The sequence below is a fragment of the Labrus bergylta genome, chromosome 15, assembly GCF_963930695.1.
Source record: "Labrus bergylta chromosome 15, fLabBer1.1, whole genome shotgun sequence".
Lineage (NCBI taxonomy): Eukaryota > Metazoa > Chordata > Actinopteri > Labriformes > Labridae > Labrus > Labrus bergylta.
Window position 1 is genome coordinate 10,495,302 of NC_089209.1, and position 12,869 is coordinate 10,508,170.

At 41.1% G+C, this 12,869-nt stretch overlaps 2 protein-coding genes across 3 annotated transcripts in view; one reads left to right on the forward strand and one right to left on the reverse strand.

Annotated features, from left to right (window-relative positions):
* Positions 1–434: 434 nt before the first annotated feature.
* Positions 435–10,141, forward strand: LOC109989645 (reticulon-4-interacting protein 1 homolog, mitochondrial-like). The gene is made up of 9 exons (XM_020641479.3): positions 435–1,049; positions 1,150–1,301; positions 2,523–2,591; positions 3,157–3,281; positions 3,749–3,797; positions 3,924–4,060; positions 5,362–5,545; positions 7,744–7,839; positions 9,029–10,141. Exons 1-9 carry the CDS (start codon positions 752–754, stop codon positions 9,230–9,232), a joined length of 1,314 nt encoding a protein of 437 aa, XP_020497135.1. The 5' UTR covers positions 435–751; the 3' UTR covers positions 9,233–10,141.
* LOC109989642 (beta/gamma crystallin domain-containing protein 1) overlaps positions 10,012–12,869 on the reverse strand; it is a 29,739-nt gene continuing 26,881 nt past the window's right edge. For both annotated transcript variants that reach the window (XM_020641477.3, XM_065963504.1), the window contains exons 21-22: positions 11,386–11,542; positions 10,012–10,644 (exon numbers count right to left, since the gene is read on the reverse strand). In XM_020641477.3, the coding sequence (XP_020497133.3) occupies positions 10,556–10,644; positions 11,386–11,542 (246 nt within the window). In that variant the 3' untranslated portion in view covers positions 10,012–10,555. The remainder of the gene's footprint in view (positions 10,645–11,385; positions 11,543–12,869) is intronic.

Here is a 12,869-nt window from a genome sequence, read left to right on the forward strand (position 1 = left end):
AAAAAAGGGATTACATTACAGTATATACCATAAAGGAACATAGAGGTCACATACAGGAACAATACAAACATGTATCTCATTGAGGTTTAAACAAATCTCAGGTGTAATATGAGATTTAAAAATTGTCCAAAATAAATCAGAATTTATTACAGTTTTAAGGATTTTATTTTACTTTTGAACTATGAGGTTTTTTTTTTATGAAACGTCAATAAAAAATAAAGTATTCTAGCTTGTTTAATTATAAGCTGAAAATCAGGTCACCGTCATTTACTGTGGCAAAACAAACAAGTGTAAAACTTAAGATAAATACAGTTTAATGGTCTATACTTCACAGGTTATTATTTTTGAATTATAGTAAGCACGTCAGAGTCACTCTCTCGTCCTATTGGCTGGAATTCTTAGCTACAGGCTCGTGATTGGCTGTCGTCGTAAGTTCAGAGGTTAGCCTGCTATGTAGCATCTAGCCAGAGAGAGAGGGGTGTGTGTTGTTTGCAGATATTTGCCACATTGTGAGTAAATTTAATAACTTTGTCTAATGTGACACTCGGTATAACATATAACCTGCAGAAGGTGTTGTTGCTAAATCTGTTTGACCTCTTACGTACAGTTTTTGCGAATGCTTCTACCGCTGACTTGCTAATGTTAGCTGAGCAGTCACCCAGCTGTATGTTATAAGTGTCCCCCCCACTGATGGTATATACTGAGTCAAAAACTGACCTTTGAGAAACAGCCAGCTGAAGGACGATTTAAAATGGGCTCTGTTAGAGTAATGGCATCAACCAGACTCCTGTGTTTGTTCAACACGAAAGCAGCATGTTCGGCCAAAACATTATCCAGGGCAAGCAGGAGTGTGTGCTTCAAGAGGCATGTGTGCAGCTCACCTTCAAGATTGCAGGGCTGCATGTCAGCCTGGGTCATTGATCAGTATGGTACTAATGAGGTTTTGAGGTACACAGAGGATCTCACCGCTCCTTCTGTCAATGCTGCCTCTGAAGTGATGATTAAAGTTCATTCAGCCAGTCTCAACCCTCTTGATGTTTCTATGAGAGGTGAGTTTCTCCTCATTGTCACATCGTGTGTATCATCCTCTTTTTCCTCACACACACACACACACACCTCTGTTGGTTGTCTTTTTATTTTTATTTTCAGGAGGATATGGAGCTAAATTGCTCAGACTAAGAAGGGATCCCATGTCTGTGATGGACAGTGATCGTGAGTTTCCTTTGGTCCTGGGCCGGGATGTGTCTGGTGTTGTGGTGGATTGTGGATCAGAGGTGACCCACTTTGTTCCAGGAGATGAGGTAGGAGCTGCACTGCACACCTGTGTTTCTAGAGGTGTAATGTTACTGTTTGAGTGGACAATAAGGACACAATCTTATATGGGAGTTTATTATTATTATTATTATTTTTTTAAGATGTGCCTTTAATGTAGAGATAGGACAGTGGACAGAAACGGAAATCAGGGAGAGAGAGAGAGAGAGAGAGAGAGAGAGAGTGGGGATTGACATGCGGGAAAGAAGCCACAGGCTGGATTTGAACCCGGGCTGCCCGCGTTGAGGACTACAGCCTCCATACATGGGACGCAGCGCTCTAACCACTGCGCCACCAGCGCCCCAGGGATTTTATGTTTGTTTTAATACAGTTTATTATCTGGATGAAAAAAAACACATGTATGGGTGTGTATCAACACACCCATACATGTGTTTTGTGATTATTCAAGGAAATGGAACAATCAAAAAAAGCAGACAGTCCTGAAAAGCCAGCATTGTCACGAATCAGATTAATCAATCAATCAACCAATCATCATTTGTACAGTGCCAATTCGTAAGTAATATGTGGAGACGGATCAGATGAGCAAAGTTGTTAACTTCAACCCAGAGGTGTTACAAGATGATTGGCAAAAATTACTTATTCACATATAATTCTTGTGAATAATTCTGACATCTTTTGCACAGAAAACCATGAAGTATTAAACAGATTGGAAACATCTGTAGACTAGATGTCTCAAGTAAATTTGTCCTAGTTTTAAGAAGTCATAAGCCAAGTGAATTAGGAAGCATTATTCACACACACACACGCACCCAAAAAATGCAAAAAGAAAAAGTAACTATAGTTTCAAAGTCAAGGTAAATTTGTTGGTTAACTAATTTTAGTTTCTTAGTTTAAATTAAAATTTTGTCCAACCCTATCTCACTGAACTTCATTGGCAGGTCATCGTCTGTCGTTCTCCTGGATGACTAAAAGCTCTTTCCGCTTGTTCATCACATGATTTTGAATCATCTACTGCTGCTGTTTCAAACTTCACTGTCTCTCTGCTGCCATTATGAGGATTCTGCTTAAATGTGAAAGAAATGTCCACTGACAGTACTCTGGTGGTGACCTCTTTCCAACCGTGTAAAAAACATCTCTGGATATGGCTGATGACGAGTAGGGGAACGGATTAGAGCTTAACCGCTGATTAACCAGATTCAGAGACGAAGTGAGTCGCGTTCGGCGTGCTAAATGTCATGTTCGTGTTCCAGGTGTGGGCTGCTGTTCCCCCGTGGAAACCAGGCAGCCTGTCTGAATATGTGGTTCTGACCGAGTATGAGGTGAGCTTTAATGTTGGAGGAGTGTCTACTAAAAATTCTAACTATAATTTGACTTTCCTGTTAATTATCCAAACTGATTTACAGTAGAGTCACATCACATCCCTGTTCAATAAAGGATTTTTAATACAACATCAGAGTGCCTCAGACTTGCAGTTTGGACTGCCTTTCCCCACTTCAAACATTGTTTGTCATCAGGACAGTCAATTATTTTATTAGCTATTTGACTTTTGTCCCCTCTTCTTGACGAGCACCTGATTCCTCTACATTTTTTTTAATTTTTTTTTTTAATCCTAATTTAGAGAGTCTTTTAGAAAGTCTTGAAGAAGTGCACCCAGTTATGTAATCCTGCGGTGTAAGAAGTATTTAGGATTATGTTTGTTTGGTTGCAGAAGCCACTGAGGCGGCAATTTTCAGACACGCAAATTGCCCTGTTTTCCTGCAATACTGTACATAATTTATTCAGCAACCCCAAGCTTGTGATGAGACTGAACTTTTGAATTGATAATTAAAAAGATTGTTGAGATATTTCTATCTTTTGACATTGTCTTTGTGCTTGTCTGTGCAGGTTTCTCTCAAGCCAAAGTCCCTGAGTCACACAGAAGCAGCATCCATCCCCTATGTAGCCAACACGGCTCTGTCTGCACTTGTTAATGCCGGTGGTCTTTGCAAGGACAGCGCTTCAAATAAAAGGCAAGCACCAGCCTGATCATGGATAACGTTGCAATGAACCCCTCTACCTCCCTCTACTTTTATACCAAGAATAAAAAAGTACGACTCTAGAATATAAGAAGTCCCTGCTTTTCAAACATTGAGTTTTGTCTTCAGTTGAGACTTTCTTGCCACCCTTTTTCCGTGTAATCAATTTAGTCGGGCAGACCTTTCATTTGATGACTCACGGTTTTCCTCATTCACTTTAGTTGGTCTCCCATTTCATCCTAATTGGCATCAAACTGTTTTTTAAATCGTGTTTTAACACATTGTCCGTTAAAATGGAGCCTCATGTGGAGGAGATGTCACACCATGTTGAATGTAATAGCTTCCTATCCTTCTAAAACCCCCTCTTACCCCCCGAGGCTTCCACTTCTTTCACTAGCTTCACTTCAGTAAATCACACAGTAATTGAATGACCCTGGGCTTGCTGGGGTTTCTTCTCCTAGAGTTTTGATCACTGGAGGATCGGGAGGTATCGGAACATTCTCCATCCAGGTAAGGCAAAGGGCGTTCTGCAGAATGCGTCGGTGTGTATGTTCCAGTCCTTTCAACTCAGGCTGAACGGTGAATATTTCTGTTTTCTCTCTCTGTGTGTGTGTGTGTGTGTGTGTGTGCTGCCAGTTATTAAAAGCCTGGGGTGCCCATGTAACGGTTACCTGCTCCCAGAACGCCGAAGGCCTTGTTAGGGGGTTGGGGGCCGATGAGGTGGTGGACTACACGGCAGAAGATGCGACGGAGCAGCTGGAAACGATGGAGAAGTATGTGTGTTGCTGCGAAAACAGAATGCTTTTATAAGTAATAATAAGAGTAACACACTTTTTTTATTTTTGTATAGCGCCTTTCAGTTACAGGGAGGTTGGTTCAAAGTGCTTCAGAATAAAAGGAAATTTCAACAGAACAGATTAAGCAAGTATTGTGTAAGAGTGGGTTAAAATATCGAATAAGCAACGTGATATAATAATCCGATCACTGGTCACAAATGTTGGTATTTTAATTTAAAAAAACATGAGGCAGTGTATGCCGGTTTCCCTGCTAATTTGGCTTGCTGCTTCACTACTTCATGAGTCGAGGCTTATGTCATGGGTGAGGGTAATGTGAGTGGCAGTTAATTGGCCAAAGAACGCTTTGAGGTCAGGATAAAAGAAGAAGACGGTAGGATAATGGCCGACAGTGGTGAAGAGAGGAAGCAGGATGAGAGGAGGAACGGAGAACAACTTGCAGTGACCATAAACACTTATCCTTCATAGGCTTTTTATATTCTTCCTTTAATCCAATAATGTAACGTATAAGTAAATGATTGTCTAGAGAGACAGAGAATTGCTGTATCATGATTTTATCATGGTTGAGTTTCGACTCAGCATCATTTCCAGTCAGCACCGGTCAGAATAGAGATGCTAAAGAAAATGGATCGCCAACATCTTGGAGAATGTCCTGCTTCTCTGCTTTTAGCACACACCGCAATTTGGTCAACATCCTCCTGCCAGCACAACACAACTACTCACTGGCTTGCTTTCCAGTTCCCATGGAAACCAGGACTCAAGACTATGAGTGGACACTGGTTGAAAGCACAGAACCTAGCTCAAGCTTAAAGTAACAACAATTGAGATGTTTGAGACGCATGTTATGACTTACTAACATTTTCTCATTTAATTATGTTCAGAGATGTTTTGTGTGTGTGTGTGTGTTGAATTAGTTTATTTTGTGTGTTGGGTTTTTTGTTAGAAGTAAGGAGTGATTACTGATCAGTTATCTGCTTTGTTCACCTATCAGTGTTATTGTGCTGTGAATTCAGCAGAGTGTAATCTGCCATACAGAGACAGATTCACCTACATGTCTAACCTTAATCACAATGCACTCTGCATAACAATCCAGCCCCAGAATGTCTTCTGTAGTGGAGAGCATTAGGCTCACAGTTTGCTCTGTCTGTGCCCTAAACCCCCCTGCCTGGAATGATAGAACATTTCAAACGCTCTGTAACTACGTATTTGCTGTCACACATCTTTTCAGCTTTTCTCTTCTCCCCAAAGTGTCTTTCTAAGTTTGTTTTTTGCGCCCTCAGGTTTGACGTGATTTTGGACAACGTGGGCGGGGAAACAGAGGAGTGGGCGATGGGCCTGCTCAAGCCCTGGTCTGGAGCAAAATACGTCACACTGGTGTCACCTTTACTCCTCAGCACCGATTCCATGGGCCTGCTGGACGGGGCGTTTCGGGCTGGATTCACCCTGCACAACAAAGCCGTACAAGTAAAGAAAAAACAAAAAAAAAAACTTTCACGTTCTCCCCTGAATCACACACAGCTGATGTGAAAGTTTATCCTGACGCCTCGCAAACACAACCCTTACTGCCCTGTTGTTTATTTTTATAGAATTCTTTGAGCTTGGCATTTTTTTCATAAAGCCATTGGCGCTTGGGTGTGGGCCACGGGTGCTCCCAAACTGACACGAATACTCGATCACCAGTGGCATGGAAAGACAGCTTTGTGTATTTGGTAAACATCTGTTCCAGCCAGTAGAAGGTTTTGCTTTATTTACGCTTAGATGATCAGGATCAAGTTTGGTAATACATTTTTTTTTTTAAAAAGGGAGGAAAGTCATGTTAAAACTTGAATTAGCTTCACAGCGAATTCACCCTCTGAAAAAGGTGAATGCTTGACTTGTAGAAATAAACCTGCAGGGTGTCATAAATCTGCCTGTGTGCAGGTGTAGAGGGGATTCTTGCATTCAGAGTTTGAGTCCCTGCATGTGCGTACGCCTCGTGTCATTGCATGTACACAGTGTCCCTACAGCTGTTCTGTTAGTGGAGTGAATGTGTAATGAGGGTAGTGGGTGAATAGGCGCGGACAGGGTGGAGCTGCACGAGGGACTGAGTCAAGTTGTCCTGGGCATTGCAGGCGTTGGTGTCTGCACGGCTGGCAGTGTTGGGAGTTATGCGAGTGTGCGTGTGTGTGTTTACAGCTGAACCAGCAGTATTTCGTGCAGAATTTATCCGCCCCCCCCCCCCCCCCCCCCCCCCCCCCGGCAAATACCAGTGTTTGTGTGTTTCTTGACAAGCCTCTGGGCCCCTTTGTCTGCGGGGTAGCCAGCTGGTCAGTTTGGCGGGGCTCGGCTGCAGCAGGCACACCCTCAGAGCACCCGTCCAGCTCTGGACTGCTCGTTCACATCGCCTCGTCATCTAGGGGGAGCACAGCGCAACTGAGCCCTCTAGTGGTCAACCTGTTGGTAGCATTGAGTGATCAGGGAGAAACTGTGTCATAAGATGATGTTTTTTTCTTCTTCTAAAGCAAGCAGGGATAGGGACAGATTTACCAAAGGCTAAGGAGGTGTGGCAAAGTGAAGACACACAATGACTTATCATTTATCACATTGTCAGATAAGAACATAAATAAGTTCCCTTCAGTCTCACTTTCTGTTCACAGTCACAGATGCTTCTTTTAGTACCTTTATTGGTATTGTGTGTTTTTAAAATTGGTAAACAAAATACCTTGTAGATATGTAAATATAAAACACACAATAGGGTTGCCTGGTAACAATACCAGACTTTAAACTTCCATACAGGAATAGCAAAACTGAAATGATAGCGACACCTGTTTCAATACCCCAGCAATAAATATAGAAGACCTAGGAATCCAATATTTGGTCATTTCTTGATTTTAATACCAAAAAATGCAAGCGAACTCCTGCAAAACATATTTGTGCTATTTAGTCAGAGCTCTCTCTCTCTCTCTCTCTCTCTCACTCACTCTTTCTCACAGCATCTCTTACTTAAAAATAGGACTTTTTGTTTTTCTTTAAAGCTTATCACTTAGCACTTATCAACAAATCGATCATTAGCATATTGGAGACTGAATAGTTTAAAAAAAACATGTGCTATCAAAGTATCTAACATTTTGACAACCTTAGCACACAAAAGTAGTTAATTGTAGATAATGCATGATGGGAATTAGAATTACCAGAATGGAAAAACTCAGCACGAGTCAGTTTCATATTTAAAGTCGTCGTTAAAGTCTTTACTGCTGAACCGGATAGTTTTAAAGTCTGTCAGTCAGTTTTTATTTAATGTTTCTGTCAATTAAAGACGTGATTAGCCGTCTGTCAAATTACATTATGGCTACATTTCTGATTTGGTATCAATATATTTTCTTCAATGCAATCAATAAAACTAGTTGTCACACAAGTTACTGTGATGGTAAACTGTCTCAACTTCAGCATCAACAATGTCTGTTCTGGTGTTTTTTCATAGCTTGGTTAGTTTTTGTAAATCTGTGTTTAAAAAAAAAAAATCTAATCCTGATAATGATTTGCTTTTTAGAATTGTTTTTAATGAGAGTTTTGTACCCTTACTTTTTCTTGTTTTCTACCCACTCCCTAAGTTCTTTCCCACCCAGTAGATTCAGACCTGCCTGATTTCTAAATGTTGTCTACTCTCTGCTCTTTCTTCTCAGAACATAATATCCAGTGGAGTCTTCTACAGGTGGGGGTTTTATACTCCAGATGGACCCGCGCTGGACGAGATCAGCAAGCTGGTGGATGCAGGGAAGGTACTGCACAGCCTCATTGAGTGTGTCATACATGTACGTGTGCTTCAGATGGATTTACATAAGGACTGAGTGGAAAATGGAAATCCTCTCAATTGCATACCAGTCATGGCCTGCAAGTGTAATTGATGGAGGCACAGAGATCATGCATGCTGTATAATCTTCATGCCTCCCTCATCGAATATGAACATACTGTAGCAGGCATTCCAAACATTCCTGTAATCCATGCTCTCCGGTGGCTTTGTTCAGTTGAGGGCATCACATTGCCGCTGTTCTGGTTGATGTGTGTTTCCATGATTGAGTCAGGCGCCAAAGATAGTGGAGATAGTGGCATTTTTTTTTTAAACAGTGCTGAGCAGCCATTCGTCCCTTTTGTCCCGGGGCTTACAGGGAGCAGCACACTCAGACCAGTGGCGGGAAGCTACTGACACACTCAGCCTGCACAAAACACACACACACACACACACGTTCTCTGCATGTCCTATTCTCAGTCAGAGAGGTGTGGATGCTTTCCAGTGTGACGCCCCTGCGTTCCCCGTTCATTGTTACCGACAAGAGATGCTGACCAGAATAACAAGCCTGGCTGCTGCTGGGGTTGTGGGACCAGCACAGGATTGTCCAGCCTCATCACATTCTGAACCCCGCCCTCACTTTGTCACTTTCAATGCTATGGAAACAGAGATGATGTAGCCCTAGCTGTTTGTAGGTATTTGTTTGACCTATTAGAATAAAATATGGTGGCTATAATCTATTGTTGGAAGAAACACCTCTGTACAGATTAGATCTGGGTCCAGGGTATTGGAGAGAATGTAGCAGATCTGCAACTAATTAATGAATTATTCGACCTTTCAATAACTAAAAAAACAATTTCCAGCTATTTAAAAATGCATTCATCATATTTGTCACATGTCTTTAGTGTAGCTATTTGTTTTCTGTGATTTAAAGCACTAAATGCATGGAGTTTATTCTTTCAGCACAATTTATATGGCATATATTGTCATAGAAAAGTAACTGTTTTTGCTTCACATTTTAAAGCATCAACACTAATTCTATTAAAGCAGTCTGTGCAAATCCCCAACACATTACAAAAGGCCTTTATTCCTTTGTACGATGTGCCGACGGTTCAAATCTGATCTCTTGCTTTCCCTTTCCTGATTTAAGCTTATGATATTCTCCCGCTGCTTCGTCACAGATCCTGCCGGTTGTGGAGGCCCAGTTTCCATTCACCCAGGTGCCCCAGGCTTTTCAGAAGCTGGAGGAGGGCCACGCCAGAGGGAAGACAGTCGTCCGGGTGGCCGAAGAGGACGACAGGCAGGCTGAGGAGTTGGTGCAGAACTCTCCCTGTGGGACCGCAGAGTCAGAGCAGGGAGTGCAAGAGAGTGCCAAACACAACTAGAGACGATCAGCAAAGCACCAAGAGAATTGAAATGTTTGTGATTCTCCTCACCTCTACAAGGCTGCTGCAGACTGTATTATTCAAAGGGATCAGAGGGGGCTTCTGGTGTGCCGCGGAACACAAGCGTGAACTGCGCTTATAATGTGTTGTTTCTGTAAAAGCGTTGTGTGCTGTTCTGACAGCTTTACCAGGTGCTTGAGTTATGATGATTCCATGTAACGGTTATTTATCAACTGCACTATAATAAATACCAAACCGGTCAGAATCCAGCTGGTATAGTAATCCCATTTAGGATTTTAGAATACTTTCTGATTGGTGCGATCTATCAAACATATAGTTCCAATTGAATTATTACACAAGTCCTTTTCACACATGCACTCCTGTACATTTCTAGAAAACTGCCCCCTTTCACACATGTGCTTCACAGTGGGAGATTTCCCCCTGTGGACGGGACCTGCTTTGTTCCCATATCAGCTAACCCCAAAGGGTAGATTTTTACTAGCTGATTAGCAGGACAATTCTGTATGAAGTCCAGGTGAAAAATGTGGTCGTTTGCGCTCACAAATGCAGCCCAAACCCTAAAAATGTCAGGAGTTTTGTGCGTGTGTGAATAGGGCTAGAGTCAGCTCTTTTACCCTGCAGTGCCATGCAGCTAAGAAGTCAGCTCATTGTTAGCATTATCTTACATTGCGATGCTTTTGGAGTGAGCAAGTGAGTGAGCAGAGAAAAAACAAAAGTGTGTACAGGGTGTAAAAAACAAAGGGCACCTAAGTCTACTGTGCAATCTATTTAAGAGATTTATTGACAAAAATACTTTTATTATTCTGAAAACAGAGGAATCGTGTGCTGTCTAGTTTTTGATTAAACAAAAGGAAAAAAAAAAACATGTTTCAAGAGACACTTTTTTTTGCATCGTCGTGTTGCATGCAGCTCGAGAGTAATATAGAGTAATATATATATAATACAAATATATGAAAAAGTGTTAACACTGTTCAAGTAAATTAACATCAGGCAAACAGATTTTAAAATGTCAAAACTAAAACTCAGTACACATTTTCCTAGTAAAGTGTAAAATGAGGTTTTTAAAATCAGATTTCACTCTTCGTACATTTGGTTGATTGCTTGACATTCTTACAGATGTATCACCGCTCTCTTTATTGATCCCCCATTGGAGATGTTTTTTTTTTTTTTTTTGTCCTCCTGCAGCAGAGGTCGATCATCTCCACGGCCGTGCGTCGTCCTTTAGCAGCTGCGTTACAGAGCATGCCGTAGATGTGTGCCTCTTGTAGTGTTTGGGTTCCAGTTCAGCAGCAAAATATGAGTTCATATAATCTCCACGTCCCACCTTTGATGCAGTTTATGAGGATCGATTTTGTTGAGAATCACTTGGTTTTTGTCGTAGTTATGACCCCCTGGAACAGACATCATTTCTCATTAATTCTTCTTGGATCAAATTCTGCGTTGTCACATATTTTTTTTTTATATGTATTTTATGTTCTGCAGTATGACTGAGTATTCCTTAATAATACAAATTATATGAATATAAGTATGAGCATTAGAAAATAAGGTATTTTAAACATTACAAGGTTTGTTTTGAATAGTCAGTAAATGGTAGTATTTACAACATTCAGTCTTTGATATATCTGTTCCAGAAATGTGAAGATGAAAGGTGATTTCAAGCGTTGAAGAGTAGTAAATGAGTTTATATGCTAACATATTTTAGTCCACAAGGTGTCACTAATTGACAGAGATGCAGCCAGGCCCACACACAGCATATAAGTGCTTTAAGGGGATTACTCCTACAGTTCTGTTAGTACAACTGTCTTGGTTTGAATCATGGTGAAACATGTTTTTACATAAGTGTATTCATAGGTAGCAGTCATATAGAAATACGTATGCATATTTCTTAAATGTCCTTGTGTTTGCAGACGGTTTAACTTCTCAGTCTGAGAGACACTAAAGTGTTTTACAACTTAAATTTCTCCACTGTGATCATCACCACGTTTAAACACTTGAATCCCCCTGTGGTAAACTCATCCCAGTTCATTCTCCTGATTAAATCTACAATCCAACGTCCTCTACAAAAATGATGAATAGTCTAAGGTTTGAAACACAAATGACGATGCTATGCTTTGCCATGTATGCCTGCTCACCTTTGACCTCCAGGACCAGATCAGAGGTTGGAGTGTAGCGGATGAAGCCCTCAGGTGTGATGCTCCAGAGGTGGTTTTGTGGCTCTGGGTTGAGACCTACTCGGCTTCCTGCCATCGTGACACTTCCACTGGGGCTCAGGCAGCACTCCTCCAGCATCTGAACACACAGGTAGGGAAGGAGATCACTGTAAGCATTACACTGAACATGGGAGTTGAAACACGATCAATGGAGCAGTGATTCATAAGATAAGAAAGGTGTGTGCTTTTTAAAAGACTTTGGTAAACGAAGACCGGCTGAGGTTAGGCTTCTTTGTGCAAAACATAGTTTATATCACAAAACTCCTTTTTATAATTCTGTTCTACAGGCATACATGGGCGTTATGAAATACATCTTCAAATTCAGTTTTCTCCTACAGTGAAAAACTAAGTTTGCACACAAAAAAAATAAACACACATAGATGGCCTTGGGTTCAGCTGCTTAAATGGAGCTTTGGAGCCTGACTGATAAATCGGCCGATCTGAGCACATCCAGTGACTATCGGCCAATTTTATCACACATATGTTCCGATATTACTATATTTATTCACCAGTCAAATAGCATTTCATTTGCCTATCACTGGCAGCTCTCTTTCTGGCTTTCAAAACCGAGGATTACAACAAGCACTATTGTAATGGAAATATTTTCCCAGTGAGAATATGAACAAAGACCAAAACCCCAATCATCTTTGTACAGTTTCTCCTTCCGGCAACTTCTTGTAGGAATAAAACCTCACAGAGTGTATCATGGTGACCACACTGCAGAGAAGCTCAAATGACATACAGAATGATGTCTGCTTTTAAACATGTCAAGGAGGAAACAACAATATTGACAAGCTCCTGTTGTAGGAGACAAGCAGTTTAACACAATCTATGGTGATTGGACATTTCTGTGTATCTTTCCTTGTTTGGTGCTTGTGTTTTTTTTTTTTCCTTTCAGAGGCTGGGTGTGGCTTATTGGCTGCTGGAGCTCTCTAAACCTAAAACAACCTAAAACAGTATTCATTTAAATGTCACACAGTTCATAACAGAATTATTTTCACACATCTGCTAAATACATTTTTTTTACCATTACATTATCACTCTCCAGGGTGTCAAGCGATGACGCACGTACATGCAGAGTTACTCTCCAGTTGAGTGACCATCTTGTCTTCATTATACTGCACATCTTTTCCACGTTTTCAAGGGTTAATTGCATTTGAGGGATCAACGCAATGAATGTATCTATCTATCTCTATAGATCTAACTTACCGAAGATCGGAGAAAGATATCGGCCGATGTATCGGATTCTTTGTCTACCAAATATCGATATTGGTCACAAAATCCATATCGGTCAGGTCCCTAGTTTTTGTTAACTGTCATGCAGCAATAGAGGCTTTTATAACACACAGGTGAAGAAAGATCAATCATTTTGTTGTCGGTTTGTATGAGAAGCAGATTTGACCATT

What these genes read in the sequence shown, in the direction of transcription:
- LOC109989645 (XM_020641479.3), top strand. Translation starts at nt 752, where the DNA reads ATGGGCTCTGTTAGAGTAATGGCATCAACCAGACTCCTGTGTTTGTTC. An exon ending in ACTTTGTTCCAGGAGATGAG is followed by an intron (nt 1,302 to 2,522) that starts GTAGGAGCTGCA and finishes TTCGTGTTCCAG; the next exon opens with GTGTGGGCTGCTGTTCCCCC. An exon ending in AGCTGGTGGATGCAGGGAAG is followed by an intron (nt 7,840 to 9,028) that starts GTACTGCACAGC and finishes GCTTCGTCACAG; the next exon opens with ATCCTGCCGGTTGTGGAGGC.